Source organism: Pygoscelis adeliae, unplaced genomic scaffold (assembly GCF_000699105.1).
Source record: "Pygoscelis adeliae isolate BGI_AS28 unplaced genomic scaffold, ASM69910v1 Scaffold628, whole genome shotgun sequence".
NCBI lineage: Eukaryota > Metazoa > Chordata > Aves > Sphenisciformes > Spheniscidae > Pygoscelis > Pygoscelis adeliae.
In genome coordinates this window covers 330,116-349,670 of record NW_008825408.1, presented here as the reverse complement: position 1 = coordinate 349,670, position 19,555 = coordinate 330,116, and the positions used below count along the sequence as shown (strand labels likewise).

The 19,555-nt window shown below is 42.7% G+C and overlaps 1 protein-coding gene across 1 annotated transcript in view; it reads right to left on the bottom strand.

The window, feature by feature from the left end:
• UNC13B (unc-13 homolog B (C. elegans)) overlaps window positions 1–19,555 on the bottom strand; it is a 238,762-nt gene that overhangs the window by 17,674 nt on the left and 201,533 nt on the right. The window contains exons 29-35 of the mRNA XM_009330423.1: window positions 18,318–18,414; window positions 17,366–17,509; window positions 17,151–17,228; window positions 16,074–16,151; window positions 8,738–8,826; window positions 5,474–5,626; window positions 3,423–3,546 (exon numbers count right to left, since the gene is read on the bottom strand). Of these exons, the coding sequence (XP_009328698.1) occupies window positions 3,423–3,546; window positions 5,474–5,626; window positions 8,738–8,826; window positions 16,074–16,151; window positions 17,151–17,228; window positions 17,366–17,509; window positions 18,318–18,414 (763 nt within the window). The remainder of the gene's footprint in view (window positions 1–3,422; window positions 3,547–5,473; window positions 5,627–8,737; window positions 8,827–16,073; window positions 16,152–17,150; window positions 17,229–17,365; window positions 17,510–18,317; window positions 18,415–19,555) is intronic.

The window sequence follows — 19,555 nt, the reverse complement described above, 5'->3', positions numbered from 1 at the left end:
TATCATCAGGCAATGTTCGCTACCACTCATTAAAAAAAAAGACTATTTTTTAGCTGTTGTGGTGTATCAAACATTGAGAAAATAGGCTTAAAAGTGGGGATGAAAAAGGGAAAATAATTACCTGTCGGTACAGAGATCTGGGCACATGTGCAGTTCACAGACTGTCATTTCATTCAAGGCTAAGAAAGCTTTTTGTCCTCATCACAGAGGCAGCCTTGGACTTTTTCGCTCCTAGCTAGCACAAGGGACAGGATTCATTTAAACTAACACAAGTTAAGAAAGGTTTCAGAAAACCTCTTAAAGCCAAACTCTCCTCCACCACAGAATAGCTCTGGAGCGGTGCTGCTTTCAGATGAGCCTGAAGAACAGCCAGTTTGGAAGTCATGTGCAAATTCTGTCCGCAGATTAAAGAAAATTTTGTTCTTATCCTGGACCACATTGCCATTTAGTGACGAGAAGTCTGATAAGTAGAAAAAAGCACAGCAGGAGCAAGTACAAATGGAGCCTCACATGAATGGCTGCATCACACCATATGAAATGAATAAAGGAGAGGCTCCAGAGGAATCGTCTGTGTGTAAATGAAGCAACTCTTCATTGACCTGACTAGTCATTGATGGCATGCTATAGTTTTGTCCTAAGCAGCAAGGGAGAAAGAAATGTATAACTAATCCGTTAATATCCCCAGGAGTTGTGCACTGAACCCCAAAATAAGGATTCCCAGAGAGCTGTGTTTGCATATCCACTCATCCAAGACAGAGAGTATTTAATTAAACATTGATCTTTACTTAAAACTAGTGAGGTGTGAACTGCTCAGTGAGTTACAGGAGATCATGTTGCTACTAATCTTACAAATCATGGGCAGTCAAGGCTCAGAGAGGTAGAAGCCAGTCATCTGAAAGTCATTAAGGCACCGGCAGCTCAGGTCATCAGAGTGGGAGGCTGTAAAACTGCCCCGTCTCCATTGCAGCCTTCACGGGCAGTAGCTGCCTGCTTTGTCACCTGAGCCCCACCCTACACAAAATCTTCCAGAAGCAGCAGAGAATGGAAGAGCAGAGCTCAGATTTTCTTCCTTGTGTAATACAGGCTGAGCTAATTTAAGTGGAATAAATCGGTCTGGAGAGTAACAGGCATTAAAGCATTGTGCAGTGACAGAGTCACGCAAGTGACAAGTGAGACACACTGCAGCCTGTCGAGAACCTTCCACCTGAGTATGCTTTCTATGACCACCATCAAAAACACTTCTGCACCTCTAGCAATTTTACAGAAAGGAGAGACAATATTCCATAAAAAGGACTCTTTTCTACCATGAATATCCCCTATTTCTTAAGGGCTGCAGAGGAGTTTTAGGAGGGAAACCCTCATCCAGTGGTCCTTCAAACATGAAGAAACAGCTCTAGGGCTTTCTATTGCTGAGGGCAGGGAAGACAGAGTTACAGTGCCTGGAGCTATTTCTCAGTCTGATGCTCTTTTTTTTTTTTTTTTTAAGAGAAAGCAAAATTAGATAAGAGGTGCATGGCAGAGAAGCAGAATAGCAAAGAGAAAGTACTGCTTCTGCCCACACTACCAATCTTGAGTTTTGCCTTGCCTCGCCCTGCCAGCCTTGATGATGAAAATCTGGTGGTGACAGAATAAATCGCTATGTCTGAGGGCACAGTGGAAGCAGCTCTTTGCCCCTGTAGCCCATCTAGCCTCGTCACAGGTTCCCTGCTTGAGGACTGCAGACAAGGGCATTTTAATCATTGCATTGTTCACAACCGCCTTTCTGAAACAGTGACTCTTTTCCAGTTTGGACTAGTTCAGCCTCCTCACTATGATACAATTGATTAGACAGCTAAAAATCCAGCTACGAACATTTTGCATTACCTCAGAAAACTGAGGATGTGCTTCATTACACAAAAAGAGCATCTCAGTTTGAAACTGAAGTGATGGCAACAAGAAACTCTTTGTAAAGAAAACTTGAAGTGGCTTATAGCAACATCCCGCAGGTTGGAAGAATTGGCTGGTCACAGTTCTTGCCTTCTTCATGATACAAGCACTGAATCACTCCCCTACTCCGCCTTTAAAACTCAAAATTAGCAGTATAAAGCTCAAGGAGGTCCTCCCTCGTTCTCTCCGAGGCCCTTGATTTCACTGCTTCCATTCTGAAGGGGTCATGTTAATGCTGCTCTTATATGATGATTTTAGCACCTGTCCCCAAAGACTCCTTTTTAAAGCAATTCAACAGAGGGAAAGAAATTTCATCCTCTTAAGTTTAGATGGGTTTCTTCTCCTTTATAAATTAAAAAGGCAAGCAGAAATGATTACTCCAAATGTGAGCTCAGAGCAAGCAGTCTTTAGCTCGTTCCAATTTTATGCTTAGTAGGTATGACAGCACACTGCGTCTCAGCAGTTTTGTTTAAAGTTGTCATCATCAAGGCCAGAGGCAAAGGCCTTCCTTCTCAGAGCAAGAAACACCTAGTGCAAGATGCAGGTTCGCGTCACTTCTCCAGACACTGCAACCCAGGAAGTCCACTCAAAATATGTAGGCAACTACTGAATAGTGAAAACCACTATTGTTCTACCCACTACTGGGAAAAAAATAAATCGGCATAAATTAGCCACAGACCACAAGTTTACTCCAAGACAGAGATGAAAAGAAGTTCTGGATCATCTCCAAATAATGAGGTCATAGCCCAAACCTCATACTGCCTCCAACTGAGTGTCACCCCCAGAGCAGCTGGGCATGCGTGACTGACATTTAACCAGTTTCTGTGGTTTCTCAAAATTGGGGAAGAGGTTAATCTTCCATTGTTAAAAACATCACTACATTCATGACACACATTCATCCAGCACATCCACACAGCTGAACAATTATATAAAAGACTGCTTTTGAAGACAAACTATCTGGACATGCTTCCAACTCCTCAAAATCAGACACAGAAATTATGCCAGCCCATACTGATGTTAAAGCCTCCTAGGGGGCAAAATGGGGTGTGGTGTCATTAAAAAGCAAGCCCAAACTAACCACATCTATACAGAGAGACACCTGACTAATAGATGACAATAATTAGGCAAATGTGTTTACAGGTGTTGATCTAATGCCATGAAGACAACACTAACTGCCCAATAATCCCATATATACAGCTTGCTTTAAAGGACTGCAAATAGCTGATCAGTGCAATTTGATGTACTTGATGGCAGCTCCTTTTGGATAATGGATATTGAATTGTTTTTCATCTAGAGCGTGCTCTGTATCTTGCAACCCTACCAATAAATAGAGCTGCTCTCTTACTTTACTAGGTTACAGACATATTTTTCCATCCTCAAGCAGGCTGCATGCAGACAAACTTACCTGGACAGATGACTCATTAGGGCAAGGAGATGAGTTACACAGGCAATAGCAACACTTTCTGCTATGAGTCAGGAAGGAGAAAATGCTTTACCGTATGGTCTGTAAGAGGAGGCAGAACAATCAGCTTCTCCATGGTATTCATTACCACCCTCCAGAGCTCTTTCAGCACCCGTTTCAACACTGTCTTTTCACACACAGTCGCAAACAGTGTCAGGCTGCAGGGAGAGAGCAAGAAGTAAGTTCAAAGAACGCAATTTGCAAGGAAAAAGGAGATGTGTCTGGAAGAATCAGTGCCCCATCCAAAACAGGTTGTCATAACGATTGCTTTAAGGGTAAAAATCTTCCCTTTTCATAATGTACAGCCCGTCTTCACCCTTGGAGTTCTAGCACTAAAGACGTTTGGCCAAAATGGATTATTGATATTTCTGATCTCAATCATTTCTATTTATTGACCTGGGGATTACAGAAGGTATCACTAAGTTATGGTGGTTGGGAATAGTCCAAATAAGAGCAGGTACCATTGAACTGGTTCCCTTTAAGAAGACACTTCCTGATGTATCGGTTTTACAGAGTATATAGGAAAAAATTACAAACAAATATAGAACAATAGGTTTTAAACTTCAAGGGGTTATTATAATGATTTTTCTTGAATACCTAAATTGATACTTCCCAGACCATTATGCAGAAGTTCCTGCACAGCTTCTGACAGCTGCTGAAGTCCCTAAATCTTCCACCTCTATAACCACCTCAAAGCATTTCTTGGTCTCCTCTGTATTTTGTTGTCAGTGCAGTCACCAATCACTGCCATATGTCTATTCCCTTTTGCATAAAGAAGTTCTGCTTTACTTCCCTATTTATTCCTCCTTTATTATCATACAGGCTATCAAAAAGGCCAAGAAATGTTAGATTCTTCTTAGAAATGATTGTTGGACTTCGGCGTTTACTGATCACACTGGGAGAGCTACAAAACAAGAACTCTGCAGCCAATAGCAGTGCACAGGCGATAGCTGACTCTTCTACATTGTGTAACATCTTCTCCCAGATTTCCCTTCTTCCCACAGCTGGTTAGACAGTGTTGAACAAAACTGAACAGGGACAAGACCGATGTGGGTAGGATGCAGGAAGCATTGAAAAAGACTCTCCTGTAAAGGAGGAAAGAAAATAATCCAGGCTCGGATTATCATAATCAAAATTACTTGCTCCACAGCTGGACGAAAGGCCCATAGCATACCAAGTTCCCAGTGATACAAAGGAAGGTGGATTCTCAGGATTCATGAAGGCATGCATGGAAAATGCTCAAACGAAAGGGCTCCTAGGTGTAATGATTGCTGCAGAGAGTCATGTACTACATGGTGACCCAAAAGAAAGATGGGACAATCAATACAAAGAACAACAAAACAAATTATATTTTAAATTTGTAAAGCTTCACATCTCTCGCAGCATTTATTATGAAAATTGCTGGCCACCCCTTTCAAAACGAAGAACTGATATGCATCAGGAAGAAGTTTAACTTCAATGATTAAAAAATATTTCTCTTTGTAGATCAAAGCTTAGCTGATGAGAATTATGTGCAGTTAGCCACAAAAAGTCCCTGTACAGCTGAATCATGCTGCATGGTGTTAATGGCAACAGTTAATTAAAGCAATGGATCAAGCTTATGTACATCACATAGTTCAGAAGCTTATTTTCTAGTCAGAACAGCACCAGGTATGACTACAACACAGACGCTTAACACGACTGGGATACTGAGTAGTGTATGTATCAAGTATGTAAGTATGGTTTGCAATATGTTTGCTAATTGGCTACAATACAATTTGTATAGGAAAAAAAACGTAGCTAGTAAATTTAGAATTTCAGTCTTTCCCACTACCTGATCAGCAGTGTGTTTTGCTGATTGCTATAATTGCCAGAGGGAGAAAGAAGAACTGAGTGTGCGCTCTGGCACTGAATGAAGGCTGAAGAGGTGATCCATTGGCTTGAGAGAGAGGCAGGTATGGGAAGGAAAGCTATTAATTCTTCCTGAGAATTCGGAGGCCCGACATCTCAAGAACAATCCAAGAACATGGAGCTATTTTTCCTTCCCCCATCCTGTTCCCAATCCAATGCACTGTATGTGTAACATATATTTGAACACTCGCTTACTTTCCATCCAGGAAATCCATCAATGGCCTCAGGACATTATCTGCGTCTTGTGCAACTGTGTTTCTGGCATTAGCAGCAACATTTCCCGTCCCTTTCACTTGACAGAGGATATCAGACATTTGCTTGACACACTCATCAATACGAGTCTGAAAGCTGAAGAGATAGGAGAGAGGCAAAAATACTGCAAGTCCATAAACCAAGCACTCAATTACACACTCTTCCTCCACGAGATTTGCTGCTCATTTCCTTACTGTATTTGCTACTAAAGGGCATGCTACCCAGTCCTTTATGCACACCGTACACAGACAGCCTACCACCTCTGAACACAAGACACAATCACACTTGAGAGGAGTTTGTTCATTCATCTTGCAAAAACAAATGATCCTTTCCTGATTTCAAGAAACACTGTTGTTATTAGCTCAAAGCACCCTGCTGTGTCCTTGCTTTCTACACACGGTGCTACACCACAGAGACTGGGATAGAGCATGGAGCAATGGCACAATGCATGCACAACTCTGAGCACCCAGGAGTCCATCGGCAGTAATTCGGTTATGACGCATCATAGGCTGTCTTTAGAATAACACAGCCTGAAAGCAGGCACCGACTGAAAACAGTCCACTGCCATACAGTCCATGCTGTATCAAAGTGTCAAAATGGGATGTGGGGCTCAGCTGTGAAATGAGCAGCGTCACTGCAATGAAGTGACATGCAAGCCATTAAAGCACAGTTATTTTTCCATCTTTTACTGCTAAGAGAAGGTTCCAAATGAAATAATACAATGGTTAGAAATAATGAATAGATCAGCAGAGCTGTCAACATATCAATTCAGCGAATAAAGGAAAATGCTCTGACATTTAAAAGAACAGTTACTAACAACAGGCATTACAAATGACATTTAGCTATCCACTAACAGCAGAGAGGTATGAAACCAGGAAGAGAAGTCACTGCTAGGAGCTAGGGTAAAGATTTAAGAGCAGGAACACAGGTTTGGAAGTCAGTGTAAGTGGCCTGAACTTCTGCTGTGTGAGCCACCTAGGACATCTGAGTTGGGTGCTAGCACACAACCCCTCTGCCCTGTGGCTGTCACCTTCCTTCTCCACCCCATCACCTCTTTCCTCTCCTGCACTGCCACCTCCAGCCTCATGGTCCCTCTGGCTCACTTCTAACCTGCGTCTCACTGGAGCAATTCCAGAGCTCTTTCTCCATGCAGCCTCCACTTCCACTTTCCCCATTTCTAGGAGAGTGGCTTGCAGCAGCCAGTTATGGCTACAATGACAGCTTAACCAGAGACATAAGTCACATCAAATAAAATAGTACCAAGCATTTCTTGTACTGCTGACAGTCCCTGTTCTGTTACAGGCTAATTTCACCCCACAGTTCTCCCAAATACTGCATCAGTTGTAGGACCCTGCTTCAAGATGCTGTAAATCCCCAGCCAGGGGATGAAAAATAACAGAATCCCTTAAAAGATAAAAATTAATACGAGGCAGCATTGTCACCAATTATGAAAAATGATAAATCAGTTACTGTGGCAACTGGCTCACCTGAACGTGAAGCTCGTGTAGATGTACAGCTTAACAGGAGCCCTTGGCAGCAGCAAGTTAAAAGACAACCTCACCTACGCTGTCAGACAGGGCCCTCTGCTCCCTAATTCCTGCAGGAATTCCCTCCTTCACTCCTACAGCCTCCAAGAACAAAACAGCAGCTAGCCTTGCATGAAGTATAGACCCTTTCAAGGTTCCTTTTCTCTGTGATATCCTTTAAAGCAGAAAATGCTTCTGTGTCCAGACATAATCCTCTCTCAGCACGAAGGTGGTGAGGCTCTCCAGATGTGTGCTGCTTTCCCAGCAGGTGCAATGACCTCACACAGATGAATAAAAGTTAAGATCTGCAGCGTCAGGTGTGCACGGTGTTGTAGGAGCAAGTGTTTACAGACTCTGCACAGAATATTGTGGGTATCTGTCTTACCTCCCACATTTACATCCTTTAGAAGATCCTGCTTATACTGCAGCTCTGCTCTTCATTCCCTATCACTGTTAAGGAATGAGCGAAGCATCTGAGCCGTCTGACTGGCTAAATCGCTTGCTGGCACATCTCTCTAAAACACTCCCTGGTATGTATGCTGATACTGAATAATCTCTTTAAATCGTATTTGCAAATGTCAAGATTGTACTCTAATTGTCTTGTAGCAGTGACACCATGGAGACAGGCTTCAGATAACAAAATTCGCCCCCTGATTATGACTTCTCACTCATCCTCCATCTCATTATGAACCTTATTGATTCAATTCAGTTACAGTTTGAATATCTCCGTTTCTTGCTATAGCATCCATTACTGGCAATGGGAACTCCTCACTGATCTCCCCACTTAGCTCTGCGTGCTGAAATCCAAATAGTTGCTGACAAATCCCACTGCTGATTTTTTTGGTCGTAAGTACTGCAAATCTGCAGACTGTAGGAGGCCAAGTTGGTACAATTTGCTTTATTCCCCTTGCCCATGTTTCAGCTATACTACAGTTCATGGCTGCATTAATCTTCTTACAAAGCACAACATGAAATGAATGGGGTTTATCACGAGAAGTGGTTTTTGAAGATCAGTTGGGAACCCTGTATTTTTAGATTTGCTTAATTGACGTCTTTTATGGTTCACTACAAAATTATTATGAAGTCGAGCACATTTTTATCCTCAGGTAAACGGTAACTTGATTTGCAATAAAACTTAATTGCCATCAATTACTGTGGCAATAGTTTAAAGAGCTCCTCCCCTTGAAACATTAGAAAACACCATTCACTGCAACATTAGAACAAGTCAATCTCAAATTCTAAACCTGTTTCCTTCTTATTCCAATATTAATTTAACAATCAGAAATCAGTCAGCTGTTTCATACATTTAGAGCAGAACGTTTAAACAAGAATGTTGTTTCATAAATGCTAAGCTGGAAACTGCTCTCCGCGCAATAAAGGAAGCAGGTAATTCTGTTACTGACAAGGACTACTTACAGAAAAAAATCACTCTATGTAATTCAAATACACAGTTGAGAGATCTCCATGTTACATTTCTGAGCAAAGCAATATAGAAAAGAGAGACTTTAAAAACATTTCTCACTTCTTTAGATGGTCTCAGTATTTGAAAGACTATGAATTTATGACAAAAAAGAAAAATATAATGCAGTTGACATGAGTTTCTTTTCTCTTCTTAACCTGACTGAATGAGATTAGACAAAAGAAAGGAATGCTTCAAGGACAGAGACCTTGTTATACTCACCTGTTACCAAACACAGCACTCAGCTCATCCAAAACATTGTTCAGCTTCACCTGGAGCTCTTTGAGATGGTCACTTGCTTCCGCATCCAACTGTGGATGAAAAAAGAGCACTTAGCTTGAACCCAGAGGGCAGTCTGCTGTCCTTCACAGCACTCTTCTTCACTGTTGAGGCTGCTCTTAATAAGTAGGTGAACTACCACCACTGGACTCTGCCAGCTAGGATGCTCCACTAGGATCTACCAGCTAGGATCCTCCACTGCTGCTGCTGTTACAGAAGCTGTGAAATCATCAACAGATACTTGCCTGAACAGCAGCAAGTGGTTTCCCCAGGCTCTGATACCCTCCAATACCCTTCCTGATATTTGCAAAGTTGAGAAAGAAAGTGAATGTGAACTCCCTGTGGCCAACAGAGTAAGCAGGCTGAGAAATCATCAAGCACTGTGCATCACCTTGGGCTCACGGGTCATTTCACCCCTCTAAGTCTAGAAGCAAACAAGGCTTTTCGGACTGGATGTTATTTACTTGTGCATTTCTCCACGCATGGTCTTGAAAGATGCTATTTCACCTTCCACCCTGCTGTCAGTATTCAAACTGAAGACTGACCCAGCCACTGCTCTCAGAAGACTGGACCCCAGCTATTTTGAAAATCTGGCCACAATATCATGTTGTGCACCAATCACTTTTGGAAAGCATAATCTCAGCTATGCGTATTGAGCACAAGTAGCTCTACTCTCACACGGAGCCAGATAGCTTTTTGTATACAACTGTTCAGAGGAGATTTCACAAAACAAACAAAAAAAAAAGTGCCCCAAGCACTACATGGACACTGCTGACACCTTGGCACATTCCATAAGAAAGTGCTTGCTCCATTATTATCAGTCCAAAGCCACCTGTTTTTACAATCAACAGTGCCTTGTATTCCAGCTGTAGTCATCCCTCCAGTCTCGAAAGAGCCACTTCTGAGCAACCTACCTGTGTGTATACATAACAACACATGTTGAATGCTTTGGGATCATTTGGTCTGAAAAAGTAACTTGTAAAACAGATTTGCCTTTGTATGCAGGCAGGCAAGCTGCTTGTACAACAAAAACCTTCCAGAAATGTTTGCATTTGGCATTCAGAGTTTCAGCCTTTACCTCTAAGGCAGAGTATCTATTTACAAATGTAATGAGCCAGATGCCAGTACAGTGGTTAAAAATAAATTTAGATTTTTACGGTATATCCATACATGCAGCTATACAGGATTTGAACATGACAGGAGTTCCCACTCCTATATTCAGTGCTGAAGCCCTCTTCATATTCCTCAGCATCTGCCAGAGAAAGCCAAGCCTTAGGGGATTTGGAATCTTATCCGTTCATTTTCCTTTTGTAAGCTGGCATGGAAAACTGACTCTATTAGGCATTTGAACCTGTGCTAATGAAAATCCTAGATCAGATATTTAAAAATAATTTAAAAAAACCCAAGCAAATTATGATTACTTAAGACTTATAACTTCAGACATTGCTAGCTCTGATTATTTTTCCTTTATTAAAGTGAATTTGTATTCCTACTACCTTTATAACTCCCTCGCTCCATGAAGGCAGAAGGAAGCTAATGTCATGCCAATCAGCAGTCATTCTAGCCAGGCTTGTAGGTAACAAAACAAAACCAGCATCTGTTGTTGGTGGTTTGTCTTGCCCCCACATTAATCCTTCCCTTCTACTGTGTCACAAGCCGACTGGTTTCCTACCTACAATTAATGGCACTGAATAGTCCTCTGATTTTAGCCATTTCTGGTAGATTTGAGGCAGGACCAGCTCATGATTCATCAAAACATTTCAAGTAACTGCTTTTCCAGATGAAAAAATAGCCAGAAGAATTTGACACAAGACACCTATTCCTCACTGCTACTTCTTTATAAGCTACCAGATGCATGATCTAGAGGATGTTGAGGTCAGGATCAACAACTTACGGCCCTGGTCCATGAACCACGCATTAATGAGTTGTTTTACTGTGAGGTGACATGGAGAGCTCACCAACTACCTCTAAGCTTCTCCTTGCTATTGTACTTGTTGACTGCAAACTGATCTTCTCAGGAGCAGAAGAAAGGCTGATTGCCAGCCCTGTACTGCAAGCTGGAGCAATGCTTTGCCAAGGGGACGAGCTCCATTATCTGTGGCGAGGAACTTGCTCTCCTCCAGAACATCAGCTCACAGCTCTCTGGGTGCAACTGACAAGACAGCTGCCCAGATTTAACTTTGAGGTGCCAAGCCTTACCCTCAGGAAGCAAAGCCCTGGTGGTAAGCATTCTGGTTCAGCATCCACCAAATCCTCTGTCATCCTAGAAAGGCTGTTGTCTTCTGAGCAACTGCTACTATGGAAGGAAGAGGCCACTTAATACATTACTGATCGTTAATGCTTAGGCGTTGGCATGCTTTGGCTTGAAAACAAATTTTGAGGAATTACCTGGGTGTGATTTAAGTCCATTAGGAAGGTGCTGGTAGGTGTGTACTACTGTTTCACATATATAAATTACACATCAGTTACAGACTCCCTGTAGCATGTGGTATAACTGCAAACTGTTCTTTGCCAATATGGTGAAGCACTGATAACAGCACTCAAATGAAACAGCGTACGTTTTGCTGTTGCTGCTCAGCCAATGAATTCTAAGCACAACAGCTATCACTGATAGCAGGAAATGCTACTTGGACTGCGTGATAAATCTGGCTGGTAGAGTAAAGCAGAAAGCAGTATTAGGCAGCTGGGTCACTGCTGTATGTCACATCCAGACCATTTCTATTGGAAGCTGGAGCGCAGCAGGCTTATGATCTCCACTCTGTGGGTGTATCAGCGATGACTCAGAGGAAGAAAGCTAATGAAAAGTTCTCTGTGCAAAACACAGGACAGTACCCACAGCGAGGTGGCTTCTGATCTCTGAGCAAATGTTCCAATTCCAGTGGAAATATTGGCTGGCATGGCCACAGTTCTGTGTTTGAGACCAAGTGTACGATACAGAAAACTGATGTGCACGCAAAGAGGGAAGAAGTAACCCTATATTTACATTTCAGGGAAAAAAGCAGGGCCCTGCTAATTTCCTGCATAGATTTGGGACTTGGCATTTCAGAGAATCTGGGCCTCGAAGTCTCATCCAAACACATTCAGGGCTGGAACCTCAAGTTCTCTGTTAATCTGAATGGTGGCATTTACAGCATAGTGCTATGAATTTCAATTTAGGTTGATCTTCTCCTGCTTCTCTCATGGATGAAATGGAACCCATGAGTCTAAGAATTTGCTGTGATGGGCTTCCAAGTTTTCCAAGAGATGTCATTAGTCCTTCTTTGGTTTCTACACACACTGGTGAAGCACGACTGACCAGAACTAGAAGGCTCCTCTGCAGCTGGAGAAACAGCTCTTGCCTTCTAGAAGGTTGAAGATGTTAATCAATCCACATCTTAAAGCCTGAGAATGTGTGAAATCATCAGGTCTGATCTGACATATCAGCAGCTAAAGAATTTTGCCCTGCTATCCTTTTTCAGCTTTATGCAAGTTATAGAGTTCACCTGGCTTCAGCTTGAAGTTGCTGATTTTTGTTCTGCCTCCCTCCACTAGCACTTGGGAGCGCCCCTCTGCAGAGGTGACTGTGAGGCAGGGAGCTCAACAGATCCAACCTCCCTTTACGGACTTGCTTGCACTGAATTTTCATGCATCTCCTCATTTTCCTATAGGATTCGAGAGTAAGGACCCTGGAGCACTGCATCCAAACAGCTGCCAGCTTCTCAAATACTAGGGTGGCCTTAGCTATGGCACATGGGATGCTAAATTGGAGCAATCAGTAGATACCACAAATCCTTTGAGAACATTCCTATCAAGTCTTGGCCATTTCTAAGTTGTCCTGCAATTTGTTATTCAGGTGGCTAACTTACGATTTAAAATGTGGGCTAACCCTGGCTGAGCATTAAGAGCAGAGCTTCCTGAAGCATTAATTGAACAGATTAGCTTGAAAGGCATGAAAATTGTATGATGACAACCTGCTGCTACTCAGCAGCTAATTGTTTGGGTTCCCTAGGCAGCACTTGTCTCCGATACTCACCCCGCATGCTTGACTTTGGAGAAAAAAAAAAGTGCAGAAATGTTTTAAACTAGGCTTCCACAGCACATCTAGGCTTCAGCAGTGGGCAATACAGTACAGCACCTTTTAATTTCAGTGCCATGAGTCTGTAACTCATGAAAAGCTAAGCAAAGTAATGGACTGCAGAAAGCCATCTCTCTCAAGCAAAATGGGAAGGGCTTATTCTGGTGTCAGGGACAGTGCACAGAGAAGGCTGAAGTCTGCAGGAAAACTGCAGAAGTGGGTAGAAAATGCAGGTCACATTAGGTTTTATTAGATAATGTCTGAATAATTAAGTAAACAGGGTCAAGTTCAGGCAAACACTAGCAATGAATCTCTATAGCCCACTTTAGCACAGAGCTAAATTACAGTCTCCGTTCTGTGGGTGTATTGGAGCTGATTCAGAGGAATCAAAGGTTTCAAAAGGTATTCATGTACCCAATTTCTATCCAGGACTTACCCCCTGATTCCACTGTTCATTATGCTGTTAATGCTACCTGGCACTCCATAAATGCTGCCTTTCCAAAACATGCTTCAGGAATGTCTGAGTGCGCTACTGAGCCACAGTGAAGCTGTTTTGCTCCCATGAGATCAACACAGCTCAGAAGGGAAATAAAAGTATTACTTATAAATCCTAAAAACCATTTAAGATCCTTTTTTCTCTGTGTGTGTATGTATATATATGCCTTGAGATATCAAGCACAGACCCAAGAGAAACCCTCCACACAGAGCTCTCTAAAGCTCTGCTGCTGTCCTTATTGTTTCTGACTAGTAATGTTCACAGACCACATGATGTCAACACATTAAACCCAGAGATGCTGGGCAATTTTTGCCCTGTTTTGTGCCTTCTGAGTACTACAGTTGGAAAAAGAATAAGAGAAGTGGGGGCAAAGGTACCATTCCTCATTTGGGGGAAAAAAAGTAAAGGAAGGCATTATATCAAAGAGCCCAATCTCAAGAAGTAGTACCAGGCAAGCACTTCTGTTCCATGTTATGCCATTACACTGCAGGGTGACTATGGGTGAGCCCTGTCCCTTCATTTCCCTTGCTGCAAAAGGGACTAAATGATACAGATTTCCGTAGGGGTGTGTTTTGGACGCACTGGCAAAGAGCACTAGGTAGCAGCAGTATTTCAAAGCTTTCCAGAGTTGTGCAGTGCTACAACTACAGATGGAGATGGATCTGTGAATCAGAAGCAGATGAAGCCACAAGTACACAGTAACTGAAACCAATCCCCAAGTTCTGGCTTCACACATGGTACATCTAACATACCTGCCACAGGAACAATGGAATATTTGGTACCTAGTTCCCACCATCTTTGAGAACACAAAAAAGTGAACAGTTCAAGATGACCAGGACATACCACTATGCTACTTTCTTATTCCCCCAAGGAAGTAGTTCCTTTTTGGGTAGAGAAGTCAGAACAATGCTTACATTTGTGCAAGCTACTGTGCGATGTATAGATGAATATATATCAAATCTGTCACAGAAAGTAAGAACTGCCCTTCCTGAAGGAGAGGATAAAACCCATAGATGCATTGCCAGGGGCATGCTTGTCTACATGTTCTATTTTCAAAGCTGTGGTCTCACCGGTTGTTACTCACTAGCCAGGTTCAATCTACATCAGAAAGAGGACTACTCAAACTAGGACAAGACCTTGTTTATTCTAGCAAAACAGAGGACCTGGAACGTTTCAGGTCAAGAAGCAAAGTACTACATAGTCACCAAGAGGGAAACCCCTGGGGATAGCAAATAATGCAGGCACCTAACACAACACAATTTATTTCTAGTGATCAGTGGCAGTCTAATGAAGTAGACAAGCAGCATTTGAAAAGAAAAGAAAAAAATCACTTCCAAAAACCAGCTTCCTAGCATGTTCGCCTGGTTTCTTCCTGTGTGTTTTATTGCTCACAGTTTGGGTTCCTCACCCTTTTTTTTCTTTTGATTCCACAGTGCAGGGGAAATAGTGGATTCATCGCCTCTGTTCTACCTTACCTATACCTCCTGAGGAAGGTTTTAAAGGGCAGAATGCAGAGAAGAGGTCTAGGCTAGGAAAAGTAGTGGACAGTCTTGAACACTTTTTTTCTCCCCGTATTTAACACACTATCAGGTGGTATTTTCAATTTGCAGGTGGTATTTTCAATTTGAAACATAGGGAAACCCTACTTAATGGCCACCGCTATGGAAAAAAGTAGCAAATTGATTCCTTAAGGGAAATTAAGTGCACATGGATTAAAACTTTATAAACCACTTCACAAACATTTCATCACAAGTTTATTTTTTCCTGAAAAATGAACATTTAGCTACCACTGCTATTACAGCTGGGAGCATATAAGTCTAGTTCTTGATGTAGGGCTCAGAAATTAGGATTGTTGAGATCACACGCGAAAGAATGATAGCAGTTTTCCTTGCCTCGTGGGGTAAATCTATTTGTTGAGATTTTTGCCACTTCATTGAATTCTGCCACTGAACACAAGAAAGATTTGAAACAGCATTATAGCCAAAAACTGAGCTGCCCATCAGCAAAGCTGACTTTCCTCTTGGCCTACAGGTCATAGCACAGGTTCTACCACAACACAAGCAAAGAAGATGCACTTAGACTTTGAAAATAATTTTTTCCTAACATCAGCATCAGCAGCCTTTTCTTCATCTTCGCGAATCTTGAAAAGCAATGAAAAAAGAAGAGAAAAAAACAGATACATAGATTATATCAGAAAAGATACAGTGATCTGGGGGAGGAAAACCTTATTTCTGTAAAAATGGCCATCTCAGAACAAAGAACAAAAACTAAGATATTTATATTCATGGACACATCTGAGTATCCAACAAAGCATGAGTACAGAACTCTTATCTGCAATATATTAGATATCAGACATTTCATGTCAAAGGTACTGTCCCACATTTATATGCCACATAAAATGACTTGATGCCAACAGTTCTCAGACCTATCTGTCTGTCTTCAGAGCTGTGAAACCACCAGCCATGCCCACATCCAGCCCACATGAGCACAGTACATATCCTTCTCATTCCTCCTCCATGCTATTCTGTGCCTCGAAACATTCACTCCTGCATCTTATGATAAATTTTGTTGAAAAGTCTTCAGGCATGGCTGTCCCCTCACACTACTTATAGTGCCAGGTGTCACGGGGCTTCTCCTTATGACTGCAGTCTGCAAGTACCAGTATGATGCAAATAACCTAGTAACAGTGCAGTAGGAATGAGTAATACTCAGTCTCTTAGCACTCTTACCTCTTTACCACCCATGGCTTCAAACATCTTCTCTAGCTGCACCCTCAGCTGTTGGATGTTATTCATCAGGATGCAGGGCTGAAGGGACAAAAGCAGGTGCCTGTTACAGCTCAGGATGCCAATACATTTTCACCAGTGGTACAGTCTGTGCCTCAACACCCTTCCCCAAGTACCACCAGTTCTGAGAGTCCAATAGGAGCTAGGGCACGCACACATTTCAGCACTCAAACCTAAAAAAGACAAGTCTTTTTTCTCCAGTTTGAAATGGGATAGCCAGTCCAAGAAACCCCAGATCAGGGAGATCTCTGCTGTGGTATTTTCCTCCTCAGCTTTATCACAGAGAACGAGCTGACAAGAAATCAGTGTCAGGACAAGGCTCAACTCTCTGCAACTCCTGCCAAGCCCTGCAAGAGTCCAAGCTGTGTCACCTTCAGCCTCTTAATGCTGCAACATACTACTGTGAATGGTGTGCAATCCAGATCAGAAGGGGAACTGCCAGCCAAAGCTGCATTCAGAGATACAACTGGGTCCTGCCAGGCCAAGCCTGAGAGCAACAGTCAAGGGCAGCATGAGCAATAGACTCTTCCCTCTGCAGTTACATCCCCAGTACAGATATGGGAGATAGCAAAACCAGCATGGGACAGACCCAGGGTTCAAAAATTTAAGACCCTGTTTTATTTAACACAGAATTTTACTGAATTCAGGATTAAACAGCAAGATAATTAGATGGACACAACAGTAAACCAAGTGTGCTGCTAAGTACAAGATCTACAGAGCAATCTGTGCCCCCTTTTTTTTTTTTTTAAATCACCTCAGTGACACACAACCCAGACAGGCAGAATAGAAGTTAATTTTAAGTGGACCTGACAGCCTCCAAGCCCTGCAGATCATCTTCAGGACCTAGTTTTATTTTACAGCCAAGCCAGAATTCAAACTGCAAAAGCATACGAATGACAATAAAAACAACACTGAAAATATTTACACCATCAACACGGTCAGATGCAACGTGAGAAACTTGGTTTCATCAGGACAATTATGTGATTCCTCAGGGCAGAAGAGAAGCTCGGCAGGACTCACCAGTTTCTCCTTGGAACAGTAGGACTGGAAGCTCTTGGAGAGGATGTCAGCATACTGCATCAGCACTTTCCCAATAGTCTGCAAAGACAAGATGTGAGCACTGTTACTTGTCCTCTATCACTGCAGGAGAACTCCAGGAAATAAAATGAGAAAAACATCATACTGTTTTGCATCCCACTAAGGGAAGATTAACAGCTGGATGTTAAAGGTATTACCTTAGCAAACCTCCTGTTATAATGAGCAACAACGACAGGGTCTGGGCACTCCAGCTTCTTAATGATCTCAAAACTCTGGTTGAGCTGGGTGAAGACGTCCACCACTGAGCAAGAGAACAGAGCATGCTCGGATGTTTGCTGGAACTAAAACAGAAGTAAAAGGAGTCATTCTCAAATGGAAAGATCTGAAATACACCCATTTCATGGGTGTCCCCATCATCTGCCATACTGGAGGCAGGACAACTTTACCAAAACCTGCCTCTTCCTCAGAATTAGTGAAAAGCTCTCCAAAAGGCCCAGAGGAGCTAAATAGCCAATTCTCTTGGGTTGTAAGTTTACTGTCCTTCACCAACTATGACATGATAAGCACCAAGGAAACGTAGCATGATGCTGAGACCCTTAACGAAATGCATGGCTTGCCTATCAGTTAATGAGAAAAGGAGAAGAGTGAAGAGCTTTTTTTAGGTTTTCTTAAAATTTAGATATTAAAGAGAATGCTTACATTAGCATCACAGACTACAGCGTCAACAGTCCCTGAACAAATGGGAAGGCTCTTGCTTTCCATCAGGAATACTCAGCAAATTAAGAATAAGATTACTCCGCCAGTGGATTAAGGTCACATCCTCACTGCATGACTAAGTACATGCAAAGTGCCTTATATTTCAATTACCTCTCACAAACACAGAGAGATGAGAGAGCACCAAGCCACTGGCTGACAGATGAACATCAGCGGATCAGAACAGACATAAATGAATTATATGCACCTTGCTATTAAACAGCTTTCTGTGACCTGTAGCGAAAAGTCCTAAAATAAACGGGTTTCCCAGTTGTTTAGCAAGCAAAAAGGGCTGCATCCTCCATTTGTATGACAGCTGAATTTACAGTGGTGGTGTTTGGTTCTGGGCACTGAAGGATATATTGCCAAGTCCTCCACTTAGAGTGACCTACATACCCCATCTTTTTTATCTCTCTCCAGAGCACCATGCAAGAATTCTAAGGAAACATCTTCATTTTCATCCAGCCACTGCATCACAAACTGCTCAAACCACCTGCAAGAGGGACAGGAAAGACAGGAAGTTACAGCAAGAAACAGAGCACCCCAACAAGACTCAGACAGTGCTGCTCTTAGCAAGCCTTGTGAAAGCTTGCCACTGTTAGATGTCTGAATGCTGTTATCTGTGTGTGCAGCCAAAGTTTCCAGAAATACTCCTACCTGTACACAAGCTACCAGTGAGCAGGGGCCGTACTATCACTTGGTCTGGACAAGCAGGACACAGCCCAGCCCAGCCTCTGCAGATTGTTGGTCCTGTGCTAGTTTTGTCCTTCTCCCCTGTCTCTCCTCTTTCTTCATACCTTCCCCTTTTTTCCCCTTTGACCACCACCTTTAACTTTGCATCATTTAAGAGCACTTTGTCTTCTTTTCTTCCCCTTTCACCCATGTGCCAGACAGGACAAGGGAGACCTCCAATACCACTATCTCTGCATGCTAAGAGAGACGGCACACTGTCCTGCTGCCCATTTGGATCTACCATCTTTCACGTGAGAGCTGCAAATTTGTATAAAGGGAGGAAAAGAAGTGCCTGTTTTCCAGGGCCCTTCAGCCCCTTTATCTGCAGATGCAGACATATTGCTGGAGTGCCAGGAGGGAGAATCAAGGCTAGAAGTTTTCTCCACTTTAATCCCGCTCTCCCTTTCCCCAAGCCTTCTCTAGAACACCCTCCCATTTCTATGGGCTGCTGATCTCACTGTGAAGATGCTTGAGTAGATTAACTTCTGGTGATAGCAACACATCTGCTAGGGCTTGCAGGAAGCTGGCCAGCCCTTTAAGTACCTCTTCATTGTTCTCTCTTAAAGAAGCACAAACGTAATTCATGTTAAGTGCTGGAACAACAGCCTTGGAACATGGTCAAGTCCCCAAACCAGGCAGGTCCTAGAAGCAGGACAGTAAAGTTTGTCTCTGTTCCTTCTCCTCACTTAGGAGAATAAGCTAAATGGTAGAACAGAATCCAAGAAGCTGCTGAAACAGCCACTGTTGTATCTCAGGGAGATGCCTTACATGAGGTGGTGTCTGGAGCTGCCTCCTGCACTGAACAAAAGGCTTCTACCCTACCTTGGCCAAATAGGCAAGGTGAGAAGTGGCTTCAGTGATGGGATCTTACAGCTGGTTATCCCTCTCCTTCCTGCTCTGTG